General features: G+C 32.2%; 1 protein-coding gene across 1 annotated transcript; it reads left to right on the top strand.

Annotated features, from left to right (window-relative positions):
• Positions 1-10,545: 10,545 nt before the first annotated feature.
• LOC139883973 (transcriptional corepressor LEUNIG-like) lies at positions 10,546-15,916 on the top strand. The gene is made up of 18 exons (XM_071868062.1): positions 10,546-10,577; positions 11,250-11,347; positions 11,478-11,587; positions 12,015-12,446; positions 12,526-12,614; positions 12,735-12,813; positions 12,903-12,978; positions 13,083-13,132; positions 13,229-13,525; positions 13,621-13,815; positions 13,906-14,157; positions 14,276-14,387; positions 14,464-14,573; positions 14,741-14,890; positions 14,985-15,140; positions 15,224-15,340; positions 15,427-15,633; positions 15,773-15,916. Exons 1-18 carry the CDS (start codon positions 10,546-10,548, stop codon positions 15,914-15,916), a joined length of 2,706 nt encoding a protein of 901 aa, XP_071724163.1.
• Positions 15,917-18,434: the final 2,518 nt, after the last annotated feature.

The following is an 18,434-nucleotide window of genomic DNA, read 5'->3' as shown; positions in this document are numbered from 1 at the left end:
ACCAATTACTTATTTCTAATCATATGAGATTTTTATTTTATTTTCTCTTTGTTTCACAAGTATGTATATATATATATATAAGTCAGCGGGCCCGGAAAATCCGCACCTTTAAAAATTAATAATTTAAATATATCATATAAAAAAATTTATAATAATTATTTGTATTAAATATTATTAAATCTATGTCAAATATTATATAAAATATAATTATTTTAACTCTATATCACTTATAATTATTTTTATTTTATTTCAAAATCTACAATTCTAAAATTAAATTTTCTTTTTCAAAAATAATAAACATAGCAAAATGTAAAATTTACATATCAAGATTTCGTTTCATAATAAAATTTTATAATTACATCTATTCAATTTAGTTGTTCCTATTGTTTGAAAAATAAGATATGCCCGTTTTAGTTAAGAATAGGAAAAAAATATAACAGATTTTTATTAGGAATAATAGTTTAATAAAAAAATTAGAAAAGTAATATATATAATAATTTGATTGGGAATAATTTTTTTTAATAATATGCATATTTGAATAGGAAAAAAGAAAGACATGTCTATTTTAATTAGAAATTGGAAAAAAGAATATAATGAACTTTAATTAGGAAAAATTATTTAATAAGAAGATTAAAAATATATATAATGTATTATAATTTTATTAGGAATAATTTTTTAATAATAGATAGAAAATTGATTAGGAATAAAATTATTATATTAGAAAAAAGTAATCGGTAGAATTTTATTAGGTTCATTATGTTTTTATTATGTTTTGATTTCCTAATTAGAATAGGAAAAAAATAATATCATTAACTTAAATTATAATTTAAAATTTTATTAAACTCAAAGTTCTAAAATACATGTGTCAAATTACTATTCATCAATAAAACACCATGTGTCGAATTTTGTTTGGACAATAAAATTTGTAATTGAATTTGTAATTGGAAAAAATTTAAAATTGAAAAAATCTCGCTATTGTATATAAGATATATATATATATAGCTATATGTACCATATTAAATTCACACACGTATGAAATATTTGCAAAAAATTTTCTCTTTTAAACTTGCTTTGTTCGGTAAGGTTTATTCTTTTCTTTTTCAGATCAATTTATGTTTTGTAGATTTTGTTTTCTTTCAATATATCATGACAACCATCAATTACATTAAAATATCACGTATGTTGAAGCTAGGGCTTTCAACCTGATTATAAGGCTATAATGCGACTATCAATCAGTGGTGGATCATGACAATTATTTTGTAACGGTTCTTTAAAATTTTATATTTAATTAATGCATGTAGGGAGATAGTAGTACTATATGGGAAATATAGGTTCGCATTTGATTCAATGCAAAATTTCCTATATGATTTTTTGTGTTTAAAGTAGGGATATATATATATATATTAGTTCATATCTTGATCGGTTGATTATGTATCGTTTTATTGTAGGATGGCGTCAAAATATTCTCAAATCGATGATATTTGTACCGGACGTATTGATTGGAAGATTAAGGCTCGCGTCTTAAATCTTGGGATTATACAAAATTTCCATAATCGTATAACAGATGAAAGTATATAGATGATTTTGCTCGATGAAAAGGTTTTTTTATCCTTACAATATTTATGATGTGGAATTTTTACGAGTTTTTTTAATGTATCTAACAAATTTGTCTTTTCTATATTTTATTGTGTGTGTAGCATGGCCGCATTCAAGCAACAATTAAAAATGATCTTCTTGCAACATATAGACAACAAATAAGTGAAGGAGAAATATATAGCTTCCAAAATTTGTTGGTCACTGCATCTACCAACAAGCTTAAAGCTACTAGAAATCAATACAAATTATCCTTCTTGAAAAATACCATAGTCGAAAAGATTTCGGATGAAAGGATCTCAAAATTGACTTTTAATTTTGTGAGCTTTGATTCAATTTTAAATAAGGAGAATGAATTGTTTATGATTGGTAAGTTTACTTTTGAACTTTTATATTTAGTTTACTTTATTTTTTTTGCCTATAATCATGTAAATCTTTTAAAAATATGTTATTGGGCATGTCGTGGATAATCGACGCTTCATCCGTGTGACAAGACGCTTCCCTTCCGTTTCCAGCGCAGGCAGTTCTCGTTGGCACTTTCGTTCGCGATGACGATCCGGCACGTGGGGTTATATCTACTGAGACAGGTGTTCTCCCTCATGGATAGCTCTATGTTGCGATCTCAAGGGTCACAAGCTCCACTGTGCTTAAAATGGTTTTATTTAAGCCTTTTAATTTTTAAATTTAGATAGATTTATGCTCATTTGGATAGTTTTACTAAAACTTTTATTTTCATATTTATTTTGATGATTATCGAACTACTAAAATATAAAATATGATATGATGATTATATATATAATATAAATTTACATAATTTTAAAAGAGAAATACATTCCCGTCAATACATGAAATGTAACCTAGAAAGTTTCATCCTTAAATTGTCATTCCCTCCGGCTCATGGGATGGGACAGTGAGCTAGAGAAGTCTGTGAATTCACCCATTTTTAAGATGGTCCAGAACTCGTTATACAACATTTGTGAGAAATGATGCTTTCAACGTACAAATTACTATCAGCGTAGCTATATATTATAATGGATGGTCAAGCTGGGATGGTACACTTCTCATAATGATTTGAACTACCTAATAACCTCCATTCACAAAATTATAAAGATGATATATATCTTGTCATTATACAGGCAAAAATGAAAACAAGTAGTTGGTTCTGATAAAATGATTGTATCATCATGAATATGTTTTTATTTTGCCATGATAAAACCACATACATTAGGAGAAATAATAGAGTTCATAATATGTCATTCTTTTGAGTACCCGATGGCCGATACTATGTCTACATATATTAGACAGACTTACCAAAGGACTCTGAATCTTTCAACAAAAATAAAGTACGATTAATAAATGTGATGATGGTATTTATTTAAAACAAAATAATTTTTAAGCGGATAAAATATTAAAACCTTCTCATGTTAAATATATTATAGGATTATATCTCTCTTTCTATCAAAATTATTTAAAGCTCACTCATTCAACAATGTAACATATTATTATATCCATTAATTCAAATGACCTAAAATATCTTTGCTAATAATATTAAAATATCAAAAATATCAAAAATATCCTTCTTATAATAATATAAAATCTTATATGTTTTCAACGATCCGACCATAAACCAACGGTTTAGGTTTATATTTTCAATGACCCGATCATAGACCGGTTCTTAAGCAATTCCGGACCGGTTCAATAAACTGGATTTTAAGACTATTTCAGGCCGATTCTGGTTCGTAAAATTTTCGAACCTTATATTAACCAGTAACATGCGGTTCAAATCCAGTTTAAGGTTGATTCAATATCGGTTCAAGACCCGTTCAGATTTATACGTAATATTTTTAATTTTTTATTGATTTAAGTTGTTACTTACATATTTTTTATATGTTTAAACTGAGGGGTTTTAATATTTTACCCTTAAATTTGAATGGGTCTTGAACCGATACTAAATCGGCCTTAATCCAGATTTGAATCGTATGTCACTGTTCATGTAAAGTTCAAAAATTTTACGAATCAAAACTGGTCTGGAACAGTCTTAAGATTTTATATTATTATAAGAAAGGTATTTTTGGTATTTTAATATTATTAACAAAGATATTTTATGTTTGTTTGAGTTAATGGGTATAATAATAGGTTATATTGTTGAAGGAGGGGGTTTAAATATTTTTGATAGAAAGAGGGGTGTAATTCTATAATATGTTTAATCTGAGGGGGATTTTAATATTTTATCCTTCTTAAGCTATGCATGTTATTTTGCTCAACTTGAAGAAGATTGAGTTTTTTTTCTTTACAAAAATACCCTCAATATACCTCATTAATTAAACTATATAATTTTAACAAAAATATCAATTATTTTGAAATGGAGATAGTATCTAAATTTGACAATATTGTTCTCTAAAATGAAAGGACGATCCATTTCAGTCCAAGTTTTATGATATTCAGAAAACTTTTCACAATTAGCACAAACTGCTTAGATATTCAAATGGATGGTTTAGAGTAAGGCTTACTAAGTGGGCATTTATCCCACATATTTCGTCCAGCGCATTCCATGTCCATATGACGCCACCTATAATTGATACGCAGATCAATTTACTAGAATATGACGATTTTGTGCCAAAATTCCTAAAACAAATACCTAACGCCCCAAAATCTAGAAGAGAAAACGTATATTTTCGTCCCTCACGTTTTACTTGTAACGCCTTTTCAATCCTTTATATTTTTTTTAGTCTAAAAAATCCTCATGTTTCCCGCTAGCAATCATACATACCCCTCCACCATTAACTTTGCATATGTGGCCTCTAGTGGCACCTAGCCGGCTAACAGATCAATATATTTGTGACGCGTGTCATCTGACTCATAAAAAACTTTGACACATCATCAAAAGATCCACATTTTCTTTGTAAAAAATTGTGACGTGGCAAACTATTTGGGACGTGTCACTTACACGTGTCACAATTATGTGAATCCGTTAGCTGACTAGGCATGAGTTGGCGCCACGAAGCGCCACATAGGTGTCATGTAGGTGAAGTTAACAACGAAGGGGTATTTTTGGTCGCTAGCGAAAAACATGAGGATTTTTTAACCTAACAAAAAAATATGAGAGACTGAAAATATGTTACAGGTGAAACTGAGGGACGAAAATACATTTTCTCAAATCTAGAATTTTTTTGACATTGCCATGAAGGAATAAAATATTCGATAACAAAAAAAACAAACTCTGATTGAAAACCATAATCCAAAAAAAAATGGGTCAAGAAAAAGTTGTATCGTTAAAACAAAAAAGAACAAATTGCATAGCTTAAAAATATCAACCATAAGCTCATTCAAGCAATTAATCAAATACTCTCTCGAATCTATTTAATTATCACGTAATAAAATTTGATTTGATTCATTCTGAAAATCATTTTATGAAATTCAAATCATATTTAAACTATTATTTTCAATCTTAATTCCTTATATTAATTTTAATAATTATTAATATAATTATTCTATCTACATATAAATATTTATAATTTTAAAATAATAAATAAAATAATTATATTAATTTCAATAATTATTTATATAATTATTCTATCTATATATAAATATTTATAATTTTAAAATAATAAATAAAATAATAGATATATAAATTTTTTTATCATTAATTATTTATTTAAGATTTTTAATTTTAATCATAGCACGACCAGAGGGAGTAGTTTGTGTCATTGTATGCACACTAGACTAAACATCGACGAAGAAAGTTATAAGACCGACGCCGATTCGAGCAAGTGTGTGATGGGGAAGGGTAGTTTAGTCTTTGAGAGAGTGAACATTGATTATTTCAATAAAGCTGAAAAGAATGTGCTTACGAGTGATTGGTCCATTGTTGAATGCAGGAACTGAAACAGTATGGGATAGTTAACTTAAAAGGACAAAAATACCACTGTATCATAATAGTTGTGCCTTTGTACTCCTTCTTTCTTCAATGAAATTGAGTTGACTGATCCTTTTTTAGTTTTTGCTTCTCTTCTACTATTCCTAACATTACTTTTGTACTTCTTTTCATTGAAACTTCGTTGACAAGTAGTATAAATTTTAAAATATAGTTCGAGTGTTTGACCGGCGCCAAAGTCAAAGTTATGGTCATAAGTCTTGTACATCTAGTTATTTTAAGTATTTAAATATAAAAAACAGAGTACAATTTAAAAATAAAAATCCTTCCAAAATGATTAGTATTGAAATACGGGAGTGTCATTGATAGAATTATGTAAATATGTAAAAGTAGTTTAATTTCAAAAAATAATGTTAATATAAAAAACCGATCAAAATATGGTTTAATAATTAAGACATTTTTTTTCTTTTAAAAAATCATGAATTCTTACTTTTAAAAAATGGATTGAAAATTAAGATTGCGGACATTTCAAAAGGCCAATTCTAGTTTATTACTCTTTTAATATCTTTTTTCTGATTATCAGAAGCTATAACCAAATAGTGGTCACAGTAGGAACTTGGAAATCTCCAAATCATATCATTTGCTTAAGACATTTCACGTGAACGGTTCCACTATGCAATAAGTTGTCATCTTGTAGACTTGTACCCAAAATAGACAATTAAGAATGTCATCGAACCATATATTTTTTTCGTCTCAAATTAGATGTAAATATAAACATAATTTTTTTATTTTAAATTATATATAAATTTTAACAAATTTAAAGATCATTAATTATGTTTATCAATTAGTACATCATCTTACTTTCATTACCATGCATGTTTCCTCACTAATTTTCATTTTATTGGTCAACAATTAACTGCTGCTCTACGATAAATTATAAGAATATTTTAGTTTCTACAATTAAAAATTTATTTTTAAATAAATTTATGGAGATTCTCTTTTTAATTTGTATTAAACTTTTTAAATTAACATTTATGGAAAAAATATTTATTTAAGAATCAATCAATTTTAAGTCTTTTTTTGTTTGGACGATCAATCAATTTGTAAATGACTGGTTAGTTCATAATAAAACCGACGGTTACAAATAATAATTATTATTTTGTTGTGCTGCAACGAATTATTATGAGTTCGACTGATTTTTTTTTTTTTCTAATGGTAACTTATAAATTCTTTGATAATTGACAGAATAATACAATGAGTAATTACAAGAATATTGAGAAACTAATGTTGAATACCATTGAGTTATTACGATCAAGCCAAGCCAATACAACAAGTAAAAATTAAAAAGAAGTTGTGGTGATGATTGATCTTCAATATCGAACGGCAGCGGTTTGTGACGAACAAGTCAACCAAACAACTGCTTACTAGCCACAATCGCACAAATATCTCGTCACTCCCTCTAACAAGGACTTTTGATTGTTGGAAGAACTTCATCCATATTGAAAAGGAAATCCAAATGGGAATGAGAAGACTCGAAATCCAAATAGTATAGGAGCGACATGAAATTTGAGAGATTAAAGCCAAACCCAAACCTTGGAATTGAGAGCTAGCAAGATACTCCAAGTAACGCAAGTCCCTAGAGATCCAACTCAAATTATCTAAACCGATATGAATTCCATCAACACGAACCAAAATGTTCCTGTGATTGTCCGCAATAGCATAGATAAACCCCATAACCCAACCACACAAAGCACCAAAATCCACCCAAGACCCACAAACATAAGCTAAATTTATCTCAGTACAAAATAACCCACAAATTGTCTAAACCAAGAAGCTTTCACCACTGCTACGCCGTAAGAAACGTCACGCCAACACCGCATTAGGGAGCGAGAGAGGTTTGAGTCTTCACCAGATGCTCCAACGTACAACAAAATGAAAAGCGAGGAAGGGGCTGCAGGTAATCGACCTATAACACGAAATAAAAAGCAAGTAATTGGGGTTGAGGAGAGGTGGCGCTGAGGTGGTGTAGAGCGGGCTGAGAGGGCGCTGAAAGCTGAGAAAAATTGAAAAATCGAAAGACCCCACACCCAAAATCGAAACCCATCTGCATCGAGCCCCTACCCACAAACCTCTTCTGCCATAGGGAGCCACTGTCGGCTGATACAAAAGAATGGCGTACTTCACGAACACGGCTGCGGCAGGACCAACCAACAAGCAGATCTGAAGTGGAAGGTAGAGAAATCAAAGGAAAATTGGGGGAAATGGGTTTGGGTCTGCAAAGAGAACATAAACAAAACATAACTAAAGTAATTTAAGGCCCACCGCCGCCGGAATCGGCAAACGGCGACGGGGCAGGGATGTTTGCTAGGGTTTATTTTAGAGAGAGGCGGGAGCGTTTTTTGTTTCGGCTTCAATTGAATCTTAAATTTGGATGATCGTTCGACTGTTTTAATCTTGACCTTGACCTGGCCTACATTTATTCAAATTTAATTTTAATTCGGAGTGAATCAAATCTTATATACAGTGAATAGGAACACATTTTTAATTTTAAATTGATCCAATTACAAATTCATTTATAAATTTTATTATCAAATCAAAATTCGATATATGATATTTTATTGATGAATAGTAATTTAACATATGTATTTTAGAATTTTTGAGTTTAATTAGGTTTCAAGTTATAATTTTAAATCAATCATATTTTTTTTGTATATTCTAATTAGAAAATCAAAACATAATAAAAACATAATGATTCTTAATAAAATTCTACCAATTATTTCTTTCTTAATATAATAATTTTATTCCCAATCAATTTCCTAACTATTATTTTAAAAAATTATTCCTAATAAAATTATAATACATTATATATATTATTTAATTTTCTTATTAATTTTTTTTTTCCTAATTAAAATTCATTATATTTTTTTTTCCTATTTCTAATTAAAACTGACATGTCTTATTTTTTCCTATTCAAATGTGCATATTTTTAAAAAAATTATTCATATTCAAATTATAATATATATTATTTTTTAATAATATTTTTATTAAATTATTATTCCTAATAAAAATCCGTTATATTTTTTTTCATATTTTTAATTAAAATGAGCATTTCTTATTTTTCAAATAATAGGAACAACTAAATTGATTAGATAAAATTATAAATTTTATTATGAAATTAAATCTCGATATGTAATTTTTACGTTTTGTTATGTTTATTATTTTTGAAAATAAACTAAACTGATGGAGGACGGAATCATGGGGTATTTGTTTTCTTAGGAGTCTTTTATTTTAGGAGTCATTAAGTTAGAATATTTTATTTTATTTCTTTTCTTGTTCACTAAGTATTAGGGTTACAAGTCTATATAAATACTTTTTCAATATTGTATTAGGGGTCGAATAATTTATAAACTTTGTTTTGAGAAGATTCTCGATGCTTTAAAGTTCCGGAGAAATTTGGTCTATCCGTGCTTGTTTCTGATTGTGAAACTTGCATATATACTTCCTACACTGCGTCAGGTACGGACTTTCTGTCCAACGGACGAGTCCATTTACTTGTTAAAAATTTAAAACTAATAGCAACATTGCAGCAAGATAGATATTCCATGTCAATGATTATGCAAGGTAAATATTTCAATCGATAAGATTCATAGATATCAAACTAGCAATATATGTATTATGTTCGTTCCGTATTAAATGAATCCAAATGAGAAGTTTATAAACATGTCTAACCATTTTCTAAGTACCAACTTTCCTCCAACTCAGTATAGTTGATCAATTTTTAAGGTCCTGAACTTAAAAATACTTTGTTTAAGACTAGTTTCGGTGTTGAAGTTAGCAAAATGTCTACTTAACATGTCTTTTGTCTATGGTTGGCAATTGAGCGGATCGAATCGGTTATTCCCTCGATCTACTTGATTCGATCCGAATTTCAAATGTACTTAAAATTTTTTGTTTGTAAGACTTTTAATTATTTTTACTTTATTTTTAATTAATTTCACTAAAAAATAGATTTTATTTATGTATATTATGTCTCGAATTTATAGCTAAAATAACAATATTAATGATATTATATGTATATTAATAAAATAATGAATGAGATCGGAGCAGAATAGATAATAATATCCGGGTGTGCCACTTTTATAAATCCAAATCCTAAGACGTAAACATAAAAAAACCGTCTCCGAAATGAGGTTTTCGGGACAAGCTAATTGTGATTAATTAAAAAAAAAGAGCTCATTCCGGGAATTCCCGGAACCGTCTAATTAATTACCTCTACACTCTAATTAATGAATACTCGTTCCGGAAATGACATTTCCGGAACGACTACAAATGTTTACCATTCCCACAATTTCCAATAAAATGTTTACGTTTTTGTTTTTTAATACACATTTATAATTTCCTGAATAATATCCCATATCCGTATTCGATCCGATCTGCAAACTTTTTGATCCGATTCCGATCCGCAACGGATCAAATCGGATATCCGCGGATCGAATCTAAATTGTCAACCCGTTTCGTCTGAAAATTTGGGAAAGATAGAAGGGTATTCTGGTAAATGAACCATAATGCCATTATGACATATGTGAAACAGCAACTGAATCCAAACCAAAGAGACTACAGAAAGAGCGAAAGAAAAAATAATTAATTTTTTTGGGAAAAGAAAAGAAAAGAAAAGAAAAAATGGTCTCGTAGTAAAACAAACAGATAAAACGTTTTCGGGGTCTTCACTGGTAATAATTTTATATCTGTAAGTAAAGGCTGTAACTATCTATCTATCTATCTCTGTGTCACTCTCTTTGAATTAACTGGTAAAGTTGTAATTTTTTTTCCTTGCTTCATTTATTTATTTTTTGAGCTGAAAATCAATGGATTTTTTTTCTTATGTTTCATTGCACGTCTCTTTTAGCAAAGTGCAACCTTTTTTCCGGTTTGAGGCTGATTCTGTCATATCTGGCTAAATAATAAGCTGGCATGTATTTGTTTCAGATTTCACTCTGGATTGCAATTGAGTGTTCAAAGAGCTTGCATTACAATTGATTAGGAAGTATTTTTGGGACTTCGTTGGAGTCACCTCCAAAATGTCTCAAACCAACTGGGAAGCTGATAAAATGTAAGCTTTTTGTTCAATTCTTAGCTCAAGTGTCTAAAGTTTTAATTTTGTTGAGTTGCAGTTTCGTAATACGATTTTTTCCTTAGCTGGTCTGTGCCTGGTGTAGAATTAATGTTTTGTTATCCGGTTTCGGCTACTCTCGTGATTTTTAGATTCAAATTTTATGATATGAAGATGTTTGGATGGTGCTATGTGTATTTGCAGTTTTCTTTTGTCATGCTTTGTTCCGTGTTTATTGGATTTCCAACCCAATCTTAAGAGTTTTTCTCTGGAAACATTTGATTTTGGGTACTTGTTCTGCCGTTGTTTTGTGATCCTCTGTTTGAGTTACATACTTTGTATCTAGCCATAGCCTTTTATGGTTATTTCTCGTTTTTAGTAATCTATTGGCAGTCTTCACGCGTTGTTAATTGGATTTCCAACCCAATCTTAAGAGTTTTTCTCCGGAAACATTTGATTTCGGGTACCTGGTCCGTTGTTGTTTTGTGATCCTCCATTTGAGTTACATACTTTGTATCTAACCATAGCCTTTTATGGTTATTTTCTCGTTTTTTAGAAATCTATTGGCGGTTTTCACGTGTTGTTATTTACATATAGTCAATGATTTGCTGTTTTGGTAAGTTAAAAAATCTTTCTGTGTTTAATTTGTTCATCTGATATGTTGAATATCAGGCTAGATGTGTATATCCATGATTATTTAGTGAAGAGAGATTTCAAGGCTTCTGCTCAGGCTTTTCAACAAGAAGGGAAAGTCTCTTCAGAACCTGTTGGTAAGTACATTGTCAAGTTTGGAGATTCTCAATCCCTATTGGGATATTTATTAAGCCTTTGTAGTCTGTACTACTCTCTCTCTCTCTCGCATGTGATTGATGGCTGTCGTTGTAAATATGGTATATGCAGCAATTGACGCGCCAGGAGGTTTCCTTTTCGAATGGTGGTCTGTTTTTTGGGATATATTTATTGCTCGAACCAATGAAAAGCATTCAGAAGTTGCTGCCTCTTACATTGAGGTTTGCTTAAAATCTTTCCATACTAGGATCATTTCTTATGGCCTCGTCTACAATTCTGTGCAAAACTTTATAATTGAAATCGAATTTGATAAAGTTTTGGATTTAGGACCAGACCAAAAAATGGTACCATATAAGTACAAAAGTTTCTGTCCTTTTGAACGTGGGCTAATTACTTATCAAGGATTCTGGTTGGTGCTGTATACACCCAACTCCGAATCTCTCGGGGATCTGTTGTTATTGCCCAACTTCGTTTCTCAAACTATAAATATTGGCGGTTACTGGTTATCAATCATTAGTGTTACATTTGTGTGGTCTGTGTCTCCAGTCTGGACTGGTAATCTGTCATATATAAAATTTGAATAACTGCTCTTGAATGAATTGTAAATGTGAGATTTCTTAGAAAATCTTATATCTTATGAAATTGCAGACACAATTGATGAAAGCACGCGAACAGCAGCAGCAACAACAGCCATCGTCTCAACAACCTCAGCACCAACAACCGCAATCGCAGCAGCAGCAGCCGCAACAGCAACATAGTGTGCAAATGCAACAACTCTTATTGCAACGGCACGCTCAACAACAGCAGCAACAGCAGCAGCAGCAACAGCAGCAGCAGCAGCAGCAGCAACAGCCTCCTCCGCAACCGCAGCAGCAGCAGCAGCAGCAGCAACCGCAACAGAGAAGGGATGGTGGCGCGCACCTCCTTAATGGAAATGCAAACGGGCTTGTGGCCAATAATAATGACCCGCTTATGCGACAACAGAATCCTGGAACTGCCAATGCCTTGGCTGCAAAAATGTACGAAGAAAGGTTGAAACTGCCTGTTCAGAGAGATTCGTTGGATGATGCATCTATGAAGGTGTGTAAAAGACTTAGTAGATTTTTCTCTTAGTGCAATCTTTTGCCCTATTAAAGTTTGACTGGTTTTTCTTTCACAGCAACGATTTGGTGAAAATATGAACCCACTTATGGATCCTAACCATGCCTCAATACTGAGGTCAGCTGCAGCTTCTGGCCAATCCTCAGGGTATGTCTCTTTAAAGAATTTGTCAATTTTTGTATAATGCCGTGGGTCTGTACTCTGAATTATTAGTATTTATAAATCAAATGAGTGCGTTGGTTCGTTTAATTGTATGCACAATTTCAGGCAAGGCTTACATGGTACAGCTGGTGCTATGTCCCCTCAAGTTCAAGGTCGTAATCAACAACTGCCTGGTTCCGCTCCGGTAAAGTATCTATATAAAGATGTTCTACGAATCTGTAGCCTTAATTTATTTCTTTGTAATAATGTTGGCTCTGAATTTTTCATTTCTAGGACATTAAGAGCGAAATCAATCCAGTTTTACATCCTAGAGCTGGTGGACCAGAAGGATCATTAATGGGAATTCCCGGTGCGTTATGCTTACTCAATTTGGATTTATTTTCATTACAAATTTTATTTTCTTTATAATTCCCGTTAAATTTAGGGGTGACATTGGAGATTGTGTTGTTTCAGGATCAAACCAAGGCAGTAATAATTTAACCTTAAAAGGATGGCCACTCACTGTAAGTGAATCATAAGATTTGAGATCTATCTTGTCTACATACAAAAAAGTCTTTAACATTTCCTGTTAATAAAGTTTTACGGTTGGTTTGTCTTAGGGGCTGGATCAGCTCCGTTCTGGACTTCTTCAGCAACAAAAGCCATATATACAGGCTCCCCAACCATTTCACCAACTTCAAATGCTACCCCAACACCAACAACAACTTATGCTTGCACAACATAGTTTGACATCTCCGTCCACAAGTGACGAAAGCAGGAGGCTGAGAATGCTTTTAAATAGCAGAAACATGGCTCTCGGAAAAGATAACTCCATTGGTGATGTCGTTTCAACCATCGGATCACCTTTACAAGGTGGAAACCCGATGATGCAACGTGATACAGATGTGCTTATTAAGGTACATCCATATACTTAAAGATGTACTGATTAAGTTACTATTGAATTTCCCATTTTTGCATTATTTTTATTTTTCAAAAAATCTGCTCTTTGCAGTTGAAAATGGCTCAGTTGCAACAGCAACAACAACAGCAGAACAACCCTCAACAGCAGCACCTTCAGCAGCATACACTTTCAAATCCACAATCTCAGAGTTCAAATCATAATGTCCTTCAGCAAGATAAAATGGGTGGGGTTGGCAGTGTAACGATGGATGGTAGCATGTCAAACTCATTTCGAGGAAATGAGCAGGTCTGAGCCTTTTCAAAACGCTTCGGCTTGATTCGGTTTGGTCGGTTTCGGTTTTCTAACATGGTTTTCTTCCTGAATGCAATTTTTAAGGTTTTAAAAAACCAGACAGGGAGAAAAAGGAAACAGCCAGTGTCGTCTTCCGGTCCGGCAAACAGCACGGGAACTGCGAATACTGCCGGGCCTTCCCCCAGTTCAGCTCCGTCAACACCATCAACTCACACACCTGGAGATGTGATATCAATGCCTGCTAATATGCCCCACACTGGTACTTCTTCTTCCAAGCCTTTAATGATGTTTGGCTCTGATGGTCCTGTAACTCTTACCTCCCCTTCGAATCAGCTGGTGAGTGGAAAATTTTCTTCTATTGGTGTAAGGAGTTGAAACAAATTCCTGGCTCGTGAGAATCTTATTGGCCATTCCATATTTTTGGCAGTGGGATGATAAAGATATTGAATTGCAGGCTGATATGGATCATTTAGATGGATCACTTGAGGATAATGTGGAGTCTTTTTTATCCCATGATGACACAGATGCTAGAGATGCAATGGGTCGTTCTATGGATGTTAGCAAAGGTATTCTTTAGAATTGCCATTCTATGCAAATTTGATCTTATTTCGTCGCCTACACTAATGGTTTTCATTTGTGTAGGATTCACGTTTACCGAGGTAACTGCTGTTCGAGCCAGTGCAAGCAAAGTCATCTGTTGCCACTTCTCATCAGATGGAAAATTGCTGGCAACTGGTGGTCATGATAAAAAGGTCAACACTTGGACCGAAAATTGACGTCCTTCAACTGTCTTAAAGTTTTGATATTTAACTTTGACATTGACATTAGAGGATTCTGATAGTGTCCTTCAAACTGATTTTCTTGGCAATGTAATTTTGAAATGCTAACCTGATTTTGATTTCATGGTTTTCTTATCCAGGCTGTATTATGGCACGCTGATTCGTTAAAGCCAAAAACTAGCCTGGAAGAACATACTGCATTGATAACCGATGTTAGGTTCAGTGCCAGTATGCCTCGTCTCGCAACATGTTCGTTTGACAAAACTGTTCGGGTTTGGGATGCTGACAATGTTAGTAGTCCAATCTTTTATCTTTCTTATTGAATGTTCCTTTGTCAGGATACATATATATTTATAAATGTAATTTCATTCTCTACTTCTGCAGCCTGGTTATTCTTTACGCACCTTTACAGGGCATTCTAGCAATGTCATGTCCTTAGATTTCCATCCCAATAAAGATGATCTCATCTCCTCTTGTGATGCTGACGGTGAAATAAGATTTTGGAGTATCAACAACGGTAGCTGCTCAAGAGTTTTCAAGGTAAAACTTTTTTACTGTGTATTTCCCGTTGATTCTAAAAATGGTACATCTTCTTCATCCGGTATTATTTATCTATTTATCAGGGTGGAATGGCACAGATGAGATTTCAACCACGCCTGGGACGATATCTAGCAGCGGCTGCCGAGAATCTGGTGTCTATTCTGGATGTGGAAACACAAGCCGTGCGACACTCATTACAGGTCAGCCAAATGTTTATTTTTTCACAATGTTTTTTGTTTTCAATTCAATCCATTTCTTGCTGACTGAGCTTTCCATTTGTTTTTAGGGACACACTAAACCAATTCATTCAGTGTGTTGGGATCCGACCGGCGAGTACTTAGCTTCTGTAAGTGAGGATTCTGTTAGGGTGTGGACGGTTGGAACAGGCAGCGAAGGTGACTGTGTTCATGAGCTGAGTTGTAACGGCAACAAATTCCACTCTTGCGTCTTTCATCCGTCCTATCCATCACTTCTTGTCATTGGATGTTACCAGGCAAGTAAACTAATGCTTTTATATTTAGTCCTTATAGTTCAAGAAAATATCCAAACTAGTCCTTATATTTTGAAAAGTTTATAATTAATCCCTATTTACCGTTGTTTTGATTTTGCTGATAATTTGTACGTATTTTCAGTCTCTGGAACTATGGAACATGACGGAAAACAAGACGATGACCCTCCCAGCTCATGAAGGACTGATCGCTGCCTTAGCCGTGTCGAACCTTACAGGGCTTGTAGCTTCAGCTAGTCATGACAAGTTTGTCAAGCTTTGGAAATGAGGATTTGTTTCATTGTATAACTTAGTGGTGTTGTAGCATTGCAGGATTTAGCTTTTTTGGTTGGTGTTTTGTGGTTTCTTTCTTCCTTCCTTGTAACTCCATGTCTTGTTGTGTAATTGACAGCCAAATTTGTATTCCAAATGAAGCTATTTTGAACATGAACATGAACTTCACTATCTAACATGAAAGGTGTTTTGATATTCTCCGTTTTTAGAGGTTCGAGCTTTTCTGAACTTCCTGTTAACGATATTTCATTACGATTTTAAACTAAGTTTAACTTAAATCCAAAACCGTGACTCAACTAAGGGCAACAATATAGCGATATGTTGCGGTCAAACAAGACACTCTCTAATGGTCTAGACATTTCTTCCGATATAAGAATGTATTGGGTTTGACTCCTTGGAAAATGACGTTTGATGGATAGATTGTATTAGAATTTAGACATATTAAAAAAAAAAAAAAAAAAAAACTTCTGCGTTAAAGTCATGCCTTGTACTATACTAGTATCAGATCTTTGGTCATTTAGAGTTGGCAAATGGCAATGGAGTGGATCGGATATTTTCTCGGTGTGAGCGATTCAAATTCGTTTCGAAATTTTTTTCGGACACTATTATCCGATCTAATCCCCGGATATTCACAACTAATATCCGAATCCGATCCGCACAAAAAAATAAAAATCCGATCCGAATTTCAAAAAATTAAAATTTAATTATTATAAAATGTCAAATGTACGCAAATATTTTTGTTTTTAAGACTTTTTTACTTTATTTTTAATTAAGTTCATTGAAAAATAGACTTTGTTTAATGAGTTACGTATATTGTGATTTGGATTTATTATTAAAATAATAATATTATATTTATATTAATATAATAATATATTGGATCAATTGAATAATAATTTTCTATATCCATATCAGATCTGTGAAGTTTTTGATCTGAATTCGATCCGATACGCAACGGATTGAATCTAAATTACCAACCCTATTTGGTCGTTATAAACAAATAATTCGTTCAATTGATTAATTTAGATAAGATATTTGATTGTGTTGTTGGAGATTATTTAGAGCTTTTTATGAAGTTGTTACATTTCTCCAAAAAGTATCGTGGAACACGAGAATGAAATATTCATTCTCTCAGTATGTATGTTATTTCACACACTTCTTTCTATATAAAATGTCGCGGTGTTGAATGTTGATGTCGTAGATCGAACGACAATATATAGTATATAGTGTAGAAATGAGGACGAAGATCTCGAATTGATCATTATTGATACTCGAAATGATCGAACGACAATATATATATGATGTTGTATAATTAGATCTAAACCCTACAAACGGATCGTCCACATTAAATAACTTGAGTCATCAATAACAAATATTTTGTAGCGAAAAAGAAAGAGGAAAAACCTATTTTGAATTGTCACCTCCACTAGTCATTGCCATATTTCTATTCCAGAAGAAAGAAATAACCATTTTTTGGTCGTTGAATGAGCGAAGAAAAGAAACTTCTGCTTAACGACCTGTCAAGGAAACCGAAAAATTATGAAGATGAGGAGTGATGACGATAATACATATAGATTATATTATTAATGTGCTGATAATAAATATATACGACAAAATATATTAAATTCGAGTCGTTACATACTATTAATGTGATCATGATAAGATTAGTTTTCTTATAAATCTCATATAAGCTTTAACCAACAGAGTATATGCACTAAAGGAAAAAGGATGAAGCCTGCAAAACTGATCTAAATTAAAGCTAGACGAAAAAGAATCTGGTTGGTAATATATAGTTATCTCCATTATCATGTTTAGACACCCACCTTTTCTAATAACGATTTTGTTCTTCAATTGATGACAAATTATGTGGATAAGAGGGTATATGGATTAAAAAAAAAAGGGGAATGTTTAAACTTTATTAGCCCCCACCCCACCTTTCATATATCATATTATCCAATTTTAGAACATGTCCATCAAAAAAGACAGAAGGGACATGATAAAAAATGTGATTCGATTATCTCTATATAGTGATCTTCAATTTTCATTTTGAATTAACCTTTGTGCTGCCTAGAATGCTCAATATTGATATTATATATATATTTAGTACGTGTATTATATATGCACAAATTTAGTGTCGAAAAGAAGCATGACGCATTATAAAAAAAGAAGAAGCATGATGCTTGAACACCGACTTGAAATCAAGTCATACGCGCTTCTGTATAGGAACATTGTGTTTTTTAGGGGTCCTGTGTAGGAAGCATGCAAGAATTTCACCAAGAAAACAACACTAAGCATACATGATAAATATCCATCGAGTCTCTTTAGGGATGCAATATCTACACGTCTACGTCTAGAGGTAGTAATCGCATTGCCCAATATATAGTTAATCTTAAAGTTAATGGACAAGATCGATTACCCATTTCTCTGCGTCATCTGGCCACTTTGAACGAGAGTAATGAGAAATTCCCTGTTTAACATTAAAAAAAAGATGAAACTTTGATATATGCATTTTTTAA

The sequence above is a fragment of the Rutidosis leptorrhynchoides genome, unplaced genomic scaffold (assembly GCF_046630445.1).
Source record: "Rutidosis leptorrhynchoides isolate AG116_Rl617_1_P2 unplaced genomic scaffold, CSIRO_AGI_Rlap_v1 contig484, whole genome shotgun sequence".
Lineage (NCBI taxonomy): Eukaryota > Viridiplantae > Streptophyta > Magnoliopsida > Asterales > Asteraceae > Rutidosis > Rutidosis leptorrhynchoides.
This window is presented reverse-complemented; position numbering and strand designations above follow the sequence as displayed.